Source organism: Gallus gallus, chromosome 1 (assembly GCF_016699485.2).
Source record: "Gallus gallus isolate bGalGal1 chromosome 1, bGalGal1.mat.broiler.GRCg7b, whole genome shotgun sequence".
Lineage (NCBI taxonomy): Eukaryota > Metazoa > Chordata > Aves > Galliformes > Phasianidae > Gallus > Gallus gallus.
The window spans coordinates 23,394,211-23,406,002 of record NC_052532.1 but is presented as its reverse complement, the minus strand read 5'-3'; the positions used below and the strand labels follow the sequence as shown (position 1 = coordinate 23,406,002).

The following is an 11,792-nucleotide window of genomic DNA, read 5'->3' as shown; positions in this document are numbered from 1 at the left end:
GCAGTGCAGGTGGATGCACCTCCCATGGGCAGTAAAGAGGTGGAACAGACAAAGCTAGAACAGTTAAGGCAGATACACATGCAGAGTTTAGATTAATTGAATGGGAGAAAGAACTCAATTTTCATTAACGAAGAGTGCCAAAGGCCTTCTGAAATGCTCTGCTGACAGCGAGCTCGCAAACGAGCTGAAACATCAGAGCCTCCCTTGAGGTTTGGCCATGGCATTTTCCTCTCAGTGCTGCTATTTTTATGACTATTCAATGTAATTTTAAATGAACTGCACGCTTTCCTTGTTAATTCTTCAAGAATCATCAAATTCTCATTCCTTATTTCGATATATTTATATATCAAGTTCTATGTGTATCAGGTTGACCCAGTTAAAACACTGAAAATTCTGACTGGTAAGATTTCATCCATAAAAACCTGAAAATTGTATGGTTGTGGAAAAGAATGAAAGGCATTTCACAAGCGTTTCTGTTTCCTAGAGCAAAAGCCTGCCAACACACAAGGGGTTAAAAAAAAAGAATTGACATGGATGATCATTTATTGTCTGTGCTGAAAGGAGCACCGTGCCTCATGTCAGCAGCAGAAAACCAGCTGACAGCTAAGTCAGCATCCCGGTCTTTTGCAGTCTAATCTGCTCCATAATCTAAGAAATTAAATCAACGTTATCATATCTCAGTATGCCCAAAACAGTATTTTGATGTTAAATGTGCAGATTGTCTATAGGATGTATATATCGTCTGGGATAACACCAACACTTTTATCTTAGCTGGCTCCGGAGCATCAGGCTGGGGTTACACAACAGGGTCTGCACTGCCAGCCCTGTCCTGACCCCTGGGTCAGCTCAGTTTAGTGATATGGTTCATGGAAACAAACCACAAACAAGAGCTCCGGCTGCGCTCGGAGCCTCAAACTGAGCAATAACACAGCAGTAAGGGCGTCAGGAGGTGACCAGGAGTGGTAACTCCTTGAGCTGACTTTGCTGCCAAGGCCCATAATCACAACGCTAAGGATCTGATCCAAGCATCTCGCTTTGTAATGCAAGAGGAACAGAGCTAACCAGCTGCTTCAGGCTGCCCCTAGGGATCAGAAATAATCAAGATGCAGTGGTTTGTGTGCATTATTACACAATACGGCTGGACTAGTACTCTCTACTGATACCTACTCCTCTCCATATATATGCAATTGAGCCCTGAAACAAACTTTTATTTTCGACACACCTCAAAGAATAATAAATAGACTGTATTTCATTTACTAATATACCTCAAAAATTAGCACAATGTATGGTTTTCTGCATTGTGCCACAAGTATATTAAGTGCTTCCAATAACATTTGAGAGTGCAGATATAAAAGCCATAGATAAAGACAGCGTCCACCCAGTTTTCCAGTTGGAAAGGCTGATTCAGCTGCCAGGATACTTGGGAAAATGAAACTGTGCTGATAAAGACAATGTTAAGATATTCAAGGTCAAGGAAGACAATTAGCCAGAAGTAATCAGTGAAGCATCATAGAAATAGTCAGGCTATGTTCCATGGAAAACAGTACTCCCTTCCACCACTATCCACGAAGCTCAAAGAGGAGATGTGACCTCCCCTCAGTTGGGAGTGCCTTTCTCTCATCAACAGGGCTGCATCCTGCTACAACCAGCAGCCTAAGAAAGGAACAGACCATTCTGTGGGAACAGGCTATTGCAGTAACCATTTTAAAAGGATAAACACATTTTCTAGTGAGGAAATGGCAGGGTCAGAAAGTAAATAAAAATACAACTAAGTACCTATGAGGCCAATGTTCAATTTTTAATTTACATAAAAAGTAATCATTAATTTTTAGCAAAGATTTGGATGGTACATTATCACACTTAACCTAGAGTGATACTTAAGCATTGGAAGGGATGCCTGAGGAACACAGGCCTGTGAAGGATGCATCAGATCTTGGCTGTAAGGATTAAAAAAAGACTACTGCAGGAGCAGAGAGGAGAAATTACAATTGGTTTTAAGCCAGCCTGAGGCTGCCTTATCTCTGAGGCCAGAGATAAGACAATCAGAAATGTAATGAAATATCTCAAGTAAAGCACATTCCTTCTTGCTTTGCTCCATTACTTATTTACGTATTTATTTTTGCATGCGCAGGCAAAAAACTCTTTCTATATAGAGGCTACTGCAGGAAGTGGGTAAGCCCAGGTGTTGGATCCTTTTGGTACATGGCCCAGGAGGCAAGAAGCAGGGTCCCTCACATCCTCAGTACAGCTTCAGAAACAAGGTATCAGGTCCAGGATGCAACCACCTGTAAGGACCTAATAGCTGGAAAAGCTTCCCAGCAGCTTCCAGCCCGTGCTCCACCCCAGCCAGTTTATGGAGGGCCTATGGCTCTTCCATCCATGCGCAGGAAAGCCTGTCAATACATGCAGCACTAACACTTCATTTCTCCTGATTTACCACTTAGCTCCTAAACTGTTTGGATTATCTACCATTTAGAAGCTATTATGAACACATCAAGTGTGTTTTAGTCTCATCAACATCTGAGGGAACTAAAAGCCACATTAACATCTATAAAACAAAACATGCCAAGGATCAGGAAGCTTTTACTGAACCAGCACTTGAGCAAGTAAGGCTGTCAAAGCCTCTCCTCTTTCAAGAAGAAAGATATTTGACGTATCCTGGAGCTTTGTCATACAGGTACTTTTGCATGAAGCTCCTTGTACAAAATGGCATGTTCATACCACAGGACGTAAGTGAAACCACAGAATTAAAGCTTTTCTTGGTCACTTACTTGAAACACGCATTATTACCAAAGTCTTGCTTACTGAAAGTATCAGAAAGCTTACTGCAACAGAAGGAAATGCTGCAACTAGCCCACTCAAGGTACAGAATGAGATGGCATGACTGTGTCTTGTGGCAAGGCAAGAAAAGGCCATGGGATCTCTCCTTGCTGTTGTCTCTCATTTCCATGGTCAAAATAAGCTCATTTGTATAACCGAAATCCTAAATATAACGGAAGGATGCAACTATGAGGATATGAACTAGAGAATGAGGGAAAAGAAGGGAGATTTCACAAGAACTAAACAATTTAAGAACAATTATTAAACTGTTTATTGCTTTAAAAGCAGCAGTTAAATATTTTGTGGTAGATCCAGCTTTAACAGGTGAAATATTCATAATATGCATTATGATGCACAAATCTAAAGCCAAAAGCTAGAACTAAAGCCAGGCTTCCTTTACGTCCTCCATTACATTCCGTAGAAGATAGTAGTGCAAGGAAACAATAAAGGCTTCCTAGATGGACACCCCCACGCCACCCTAACCAAACCCACCACCTCTTCCACCTTTAAGCCTCTGCTAAGCATCTTCCAAATTCTTCTATTATTATTTTGGATAGCAGCATTACCAATACCAGCTTACTTACAAATAAAAATTTATTCATGTGAGAATTCCAGGACTTTGCAATTAGTTTTCCACAACAACCTGATGTTATGAAATAAAATTTATTTTCCAATGGATAGAAATGAGGTGTTTTACTCCATTTCATGTAAAAGATACATATGATTTTGACACATCCTTTTGACATCCACTTGACACATCCTCCTAAACAAGAGAACCTGAAAGATTTAACAAAAACAATTTCACCACATAAGGTGCTTTTATTGCTGCTCTACATTAAACTTGAGGGAAAGCCACATTATTTAACAAGCTACTTAAACGTACAGAACAGCTCAGAATCCAGTCTTACTCTGACATCACAGGTTATCTGACTTGCAAAGCAATTCCCAATATTGCTTGACATTTTTTTTAGTGCACACAATTGAGTTCATCTCAGAAGACATACCAACAATAGGAACATTTGGGTGCCACTTACATTGTGGGTTCCTGAAAAATCCTTTGTGGCTTTAATCCCACAGTACTACCTGGAAGTTTCTGAAGATTAAACCGTAACTCATGACGTAAAACTCCAAGAGATTACAATCAATTCTGTAACATCCCCCATTTTTTGTATACCACCAATTTAATTTATAACACGCTAACTTAGTTTCAGTGAAAGTTCAAGCTGGCCCTACCTAAAAATGAAGCTATGTTTTCTGACAGCTCTGACATGAGCTAAAGAATAAGGCCACTTCAACTTGGTCCTTTTTTTTTTTTTGCATTGAAAAAAATGAAGATGCATCATCATTTAAGTTTGAATATCATAGATTGCATAACCAAAGAGGCAACGCTTTCTCTAATATCACTGTAAGCACAAATGACCCCACATTAGATGTAACACAGGCAGTAAAGATTCGTAATACTGTACCCTGGACAACTCTCACTAGAAGGCAGACTGCTTTCTGCTGGGTTCTTTGCAATGGAAAATTTCTAGGGTTACAACTACAGCAGGAAGGCATCCCATTACACACATTTACAATGTGACTAGCCAGCAAGGCTGAACAGCCATAGGTAGACTCAGAGGTTAAGTAGCAGTACAAAAATTGTTACAAAAAAAAAAAATGAACAAGTTGCTTGTTCAAGTACTGCTGTTTAACATTCCAAGTCTCTTATACAAAGAAAGTACATTTTCAAGCTGAGCAACAATCCTTCCAAGCTGCTTTTATGTATCACATACACTATTTATACATTTACCTTTGCTCTTCCCCTAGTAAAAATAACTTATATTGTGCTTTTCATGGTATATCTGTATTTCACTATCATGTTTTCCTCCTTTGCAGAGTATTCGGTTATGGTGGGAGACTACAAAATATTTTTTTTTTAGCACTTGGTATTAGAATAACCAATTAGTTTCAATAAAAAGTGATGCTGCCATTAAAAAGGCAGAGGATAAAAAAAATTAAAGCTCTTTATTAACTTACCTCTAAAATCTATATTTTCCACAAAGGTTACATTCTCACAGCAATGTTAGAAGACAGTACAACATTTGTCCGGATCTGTTTATTATTGGCATATGCAATTTATTAGCCAGTTGGTCTATAAGATGCTCACCATAGGCAAACTAAATACTGTGCTTTTAGGAAATCTGTTTCGAAATTATTTGATGTTCCTTTTACTTTGAACATATTTACAAAAAGGATTTTATGTGTGTTAGCAATAAATAATCCCAATATTCAAGATGTCAGTGCTCATGCACACACCGACAGGATGGCTGCATGCTTTAAAAATATTATTTACAGTACAGTCTCCTTCACAGCCCTCTCCCTAATAATAGCAGAAAGTGCATTTTCTTCCTTTCCTTTCCTGTAGGTTTAGTCTTGCTTCTGAGGGATACAACCTTCCATCTCAACAACTTCCGGCCAGCCTTCATATTTGTTTGTGTCCTTGTTGTTCTTTATATGCTGTAAATAGAAAATATTAATCGACTGTTAATATGAAGTCTTCTATCATGTTGCTTTAAGTCATAGCTTGCAAAGGCACTTCTTGTAAAGACAAACAAAGAGAAGACATCAGTAGTAGCCTCTTGTGCTTTTTTAATTATCACCAAATATAACAAACCCTCAGTAGAGCAAATTGTTCAGGTAAACGTATGCTAAAAGCAAGTGAGCCCTAAGAGAAAACATGTTTAAAGTTTACTTAGGAAGCAAAACAAGTAAGGAAAAGATCAATTACACAAAAACAGAAACCATTAGGAGATATTAAATAAGGATACTAAATTTACAAGGCACTGAAATTCAAGTCAGATTTTAAGAAAATTATTTAGTGTTGAATGTCCAGTTTTTTGCTTAAACCCCCCCCCCCCCCCCCCCCCCCCCACACACACATCAATCATCTGCTGTCAGATAAGACAGTACTACCTAAAGAGTCTGCCACGGCTTCCGCACTAGTCCTACACACTTGCTCTCACCAAGTACAAAGCTACCTTTACTGGTAATTAAAGGAAACAATGACACATGTTAAATTGTAGCTATTTAGGTATGGGAGTGTATTTAACTTCACACGTTCTTCCATGGCAGCAATAATTTCTGACAGAAGAACAAAGTGAAGAGCTTAACCAACACCTTAACAATCCATTTGTCAGAGGTTGTGGGTCTAAAATATAACTCCTAGGCATTAAGTTTTGAATTCTCAGTTTCACTGAATTCACTTAAGATAATTCACCTAGTTACTGGGATGCTAAGACCTAGCCAGGTTAGATTTATCACCACAATCTGATTGCACATGTAGAAGAGTATAGACAAGAAATAAATTTGAAAGTAACTGTGTGCCACTATTGCAGCAGATACCTATTTTGAGTAAACTCATGGTATAAAACAGGCTATGTCTTTATTAATGTAAACTGTTGAAGTTACAGAACATGATGTAAGTTATAGAACTTAAGAAGTCACAGACCTGCTCAAAGGGACTTTTAGTTTTAATTCCTTTTCCACCACAGAAGACCCAATTGTCCCTAAAGCCAAGGTTAGTGATGGATGTGCTTCCCAGTTCAGCAATCAGTTTCCGTGCTTCCTCATTAAGCCTTGGAAAAAAAAAAAATACACATTCTCAGAGCTTTCATTGTTCAAGGCACCATTCTACTTCAATCCAATTAAATATAATTTAAGTCAGTCAATACTGGGAAAGATGCATCTTTCAAAACCAGATAAAGGCTAGTTCTGTAGTCAGCTGATCTAATAAGCTCTGCTGTTTGATATTATCTCAGGCAAATAGTACAAAACCACTAACAAAAGCAAAGAACCCTATCTTGTGAGAACATATATATATATATATATAACTCAAATAATTTTAGCAATTCCCCAAGCAACTATGAAAAGTCAATCTTTAAGGTAACCATTATTTACAGACTCAAGTTGAAGCCCAAATAGTTCTCTTAGGTTAAAAGAATGACCCAAATACACAAAAGTTCTTGTCTGCTCAGATCAATTAATTCAGAAGTGGGAATTGCTGTCCCCACAACATGGTTCAGTGCCCATAAGTCCATATAGGATAATTTTAATACAGAAATGAAAACGATTCTGTAAGAGACAGAATCTCAGTACAACAGCTCACTATTTCTACGTAATGAGATATGGTTGCATGACTCACCTTAACCAAAATGATAGAAATGATTAAGTAATTTACTTTGGAGGCTATTTGTACCACCCACACTCCAAGTTTCCAAAGCATTAAGACAGCTTATATCAAAAGCAAGAAGAAAAACCCACCACCACCACAACACTCACAAATAAGATTTTTATCTTTTAAACATGATGGTTCTTTACTTTTTAAGTTGCTTTCAAGCAATTTGGTATTTTTCGTTACTATAAAGTTGCAACCACAAGTTTTTGGTTAATGTTGCAATACCACTAATGAGTAGTTCTTGGCTGTCAGCACAGATGTGCCAAACTCACCTTTCTGTTTAGTTTTAGAGAACACCAGCAGAGACATGATTAAAAAAAAACCTAACTACTTATCTAAATGCTGAAGAACAACTGTTAGGAGATCTAGCCATCTGATAAGGAAACATTAAATTGCTTTCATCTCCCTAAGGCAGTCAAAATACAGCCTTTCTGTACAGTACTTTCAACCAGTTACTGAAAATACTTTACAATATAAAGTCAGGACTTTGACATAGGAAAGCTATTTCTACATCAAAATACAGACAGGTCATGGATAACAAATTGCACCGGAATAGGGGAAAAAAAGAAAAAAGTACATAATATAAGTGTAAGTAATGTCAAAATAACGGTGGAAAAAAACCTTAATTTTCTCTATTAAAAAAATCCTTCTGATAGCATAACTTAAGTAACTAATGACAATACAAACTTCTACAGTAATTTTACTGCCTATTAAAGATTATCAAAGTTGAGAAGGTTGTAAAATACTGCATAAAGAACATTAAAACTCCTTAAGCTATATTTATATTGATAGGCTGAACAGCTTACAGTGGAACACTCAAAAAAGTCTGAGGCTCACACTAATAAAAACTGTCAGACTTTAGAAAAGGAGGGGTACATGCAAGACCCATCGGGAATGGTCTCTGCACCGTTTAACTACCTAATCATGTCTTAGAGTTGTTCTGAGGAAAGTATGGGATGGAACAGATCAACTTCAATCAGAGGCTATCTTCTGACAGCCATATGCCCAGACATACCTAAATTCAACAGCATAAGACAGATTTGATCCTCATCATCTCCAAATAATATTAGCATTATTAAATTGATCAACTGAAAGTATAGTTTCAAATGCCTACTCTTGGAAGGACAAAACTTTATCAGAAGTGATTACAATTAAAAGCAATATTTAAAATTTTAATCCATGTTTACTGCAGAAATCAATGACATACTTGGTTGCACCATCATCGTATGTCCCCATGAGCACAATGGTTCCATCCTGTATGGATTTAAGAAATTCAATAAATGGTGCCACATCTGAAAAGAGAGAAAACAAAGCCTTTATAATAAGCATTCATAGGATATTTAAATATCTGCAACATTTGTCAGTATTAAAAACAACGTCAAATGTACTCAAATTTATGCATAGATTTTAAGTAAGAGAAAGACAAAGCATAAGAATGAACTCTCATTTTATAGAAAGGATTTTGTCTATATAAAGATGACTGCTAGTTTGTACACACTTATTCTCCTGAGTAGTCCCCTTCTCCTCTCCCACACCCCAAACTATGTGCGTTTATCTAAAGTTGCATCCTACTCACAACTGACAAAGGCAGAGGTAAGGCTTAAAACACCACAGCAATCAGAACTTAAGAAAACAAACACATGAACACAGAAACAGGTTGTTTCTCTAACCAGCTAGATTAACTGCACCTACCTCCTCCCCACATGTCAAAGAATTTAGTGTCTAATGGTTCTCCTGTTTTACCTGAAGAAAAAGAAATGTTTGGTGTCAGGAAAAAGCCAAAAGTTACTCCAGAGACAACATCCCCACTTCTTTTCAATGACTGTCAGAGAAAGTGCTACAGAAGACACCATATAAATCAAGTGCTTTTATTTTTCATAAAGACCACTCCTTAACCACAGCAGTTTGTGAAAAGGTGCAGGAAAACAGGGGAACAAAAACAACAGAAGATGCAAATTTCTGATTTAGCTTCAAGTACAATATAAAAAAACACCCTCAAAAGACAGTAATAAAGAAAATGCACTTCACAAATTCACGGGGAATTTACTTTTTTAGGTTCTTTTTGTAGGATAAAAAGAGAAAGGCAGCACAGTTATAGGTTGCTTTTGTACTGCAGAGGAAGCAAGAAAAAAAAAATCAAAACTACTCAGCAAGTTATGCTACAAATTGGAAATTCCTAGTTGATTTAAACTTCTGGTACAAATAGAGAAGAAAGTGGCTGGCATACGTACATTAGTATTCTTCCTGTCTACAAAGTCAGCATTTGATAGAAGGTAGAGTTTCATTTTTAATAGATACACTTATATAAAATTCAGAAGACGAGAAAGACTGGGAGTTACATAAGACAAAACAAGGTGGTTTGGTTTTAACCAAGACAAAAGAGGAAAGCAAGACAGGATTAAGTATTGTTCAAGTCATGCATTAGATTATACAAACCTGAGTGAGGGCAACTCAGAAATAACATGAATTTATATTGCAGCAAAATGATAAAGCATTGCCTCAGCACTACAGAGAATTGCTTCCTACACATTAAGGAGAAATCTCATCAGTACTGATGCTCAGTCTTGAAGCTGACACACAGGTAAATCTGTTTATTTTTTATGAAATTAAAATTCCTGAATACATATTACATGGATGTACTCATGGACAAGATCTACAAATGCAGACTAATAGAATATACTGATTTCCAACTAGTGAATAATGAACGGTTCCTTTCACGTAGTAGTAAAATTACTAAATAAATTTCACTGAAAACCGTAGAATTTGGTGTAGAGAATTTTACAGTGGCAATACGCAAAATCAAAAGACACAGCAATTTTATCATCCCATATGTGTATCGGGAAGTTACCTGATGCATCACTGAGATAACCACCATGGAATTCCACATTTGTAGGGACAAAAAAAATGCATCACGTTTTCCTGCTTTCAAACCGTATACAACTGAATTCAACAGTATTCAACAAAAATGCTGAAGTGCCAAAAGCTGACATTATCTCAATATGAATACAATGAGTACTTCCTTTTCTCCTCTTGTTTAAGGTCTGCTAACGTGGTGAAACGTAAACTTGAGGAAGAATTTGAAAATGAAGACCCTGCTCACTTAGCAAGTCACTCACCATTGACCAAGGCAACATTTATTCCTCTGCCAACGTTATTTTTAACTCCACTCATTAATCTGAAACAAAATAAACAATTTAATTTAATTAAAAACTGTTTTCTGATGAAATATTTTACATTTTGAATTTTTTTTTTAATAGGCTCACAATGTAAAGAGACTGTCACATTTCCATGAGTACTTAAAGCAAAATCTCCTACATGCCCTTATGGCACCACTGATTTGGGAACAATAGGTCTAATATCCCTAACTGTATCCATTTTCTATAGAAAGAAGATGATTAAATGCTCAAATTATGTGAATATTAAAAATGCCACAAAAAATAAAGTGCTATTAATGTAGTTGAGAAAATTCCTTGTGGTTAAAAAGCATGGAACAAAGAACTATTTGAAGGGCTTAGTACAGTCACATAGCCAACATTTTAAGCTTTTTTTTGTAAGCAAAAAATCTGTTAACAAGTTTAAAACCTAACTGAATCAAAGTATTTGAAATAAATGTTGCAGTATTGTGGACTGTGGTACTAAACAAGAAAGTCAAGGCAAATTAGTTTCCTATGATAGATAAAAGTAGCAGAAAAGTAAAACAGGAATAGTAAATACAGCGACAGGACTTTAAACAAAAATTGAATGTAACCTTGAAGTAGAATTGAACATCCCCAAAAAAATCAAGACAATCTATGACAGCAATTACTTGGCCAAACTCAAAGCAGCAAAGGAACTTGGAAAGAATTGATACACTGAAATGTAAACTGTTCAGAGCTGTAAAGTAGAGCTAAGAGTAACGTTAAGACTGTTCAGCTACAGTGCTGCGCTGTCTTGGGCCATGGTAGGTACCTCTTTCCAATGTGAAAAAGCTTACAAAACCAGCTCATTCCTTTTCACTGGCACCACATGGAGATCTCTGTTCTACCCACAGGCCCTGCATTTCCCAGCACTATTTCAAAGCTGAGAGTCAAAGTACTAGCATAAACAAGGAGAAACAGGAACAAGGACTGAAGTTGTTTGAAGACAATGAAGAAGTTTTCAGCTCAGCTTTAAGAAAGCACTTCCAACAAAAGCAGAGATGCACATCTCATCATTTCTAAATGTACTTTAACAGATGCTTTAATTCCAGTGTGACCAAGGTCGCTTTAACTTCTCTAGCTTGCTCTAAGGGGCTGCAACCCTGTACAAATCTGTTATCTACAGAACTTTTTCAGGTCATTTCTATTGTCCTAAGCAGCATTTCAGAAGGAAACGTCCTTGCACACAACAACTGCAACAACAGCTCTCCCATAATGCTCATGGGCTAGAAACAAGAATTGTTTTGCCAGAAAAACATGACAGCCTTCCTCTTGGATACCATCTTTGGCACTTCAGTGAAAGACTACAAGTTAACAGCAACTTACAGTAGTGTGACTTAGGTTTTAAAGAAGCAGTAATCAGAGGTGAAATGTTCCATATTCTTATGTTAACCCTCTAATATCATCTACCAAAAAAAGCCTTACTTGATTAGAAATGAAACTAATTCAGTAACTTTGAAGACAGACAACTTGCAATTTTCTGCTAAAATACAGAACTCAATGCTGTTTAATAGGGAATTCCCAATTGGGCTTCCGGAATTCCTTCCAAATCTATTCAGCACCTGGATGAACATTACTTC

The 11,792-nt window shown here is 36.9% G+C and overlaps 1 protein-coding gene across 3 annotated transcripts in view; it reads right to left on the bottom strand.

Moving 5' to 3' along the window:
- Window positions 1-3,396: 3,396 nt before the first annotated feature.
- The window catches only part of FAM3C (family with sequence similarity 3, member C), a 29,579-nt gene continuing 21,183 nt past the window's right edge, over window positions 3,397-11,792 (bottom strand). For all 3 annotated transcript variants that reach the window (NM_001097646.2, XM_015280965.4, XM_015280971.3), the window contains 5 exons: window positions 10,153-10,211; window positions 8,729-8,779; window positions 8,244-8,328; window positions 6,311-6,437; window positions 3,397-5,319 (listed from right to left, as the gene is read on the bottom strand). In NM_001097646.2, coding sequence (NP_001091115.1) covers window positions 5,230-5,319; window positions 6,311-6,437; window positions 8,244-8,328; window positions 8,729-8,779; window positions 10,153-10,211 — 412 coding nt within the window. In that variant the 3' untranslated portion in view covers window positions 3,397-5,229. The remainder of the gene's footprint in view (window positions 5,320-6,310; window positions 6,438-8,243; window positions 8,329-8,728; window positions 8,780-10,152; window positions 10,212-11,792) is intronic.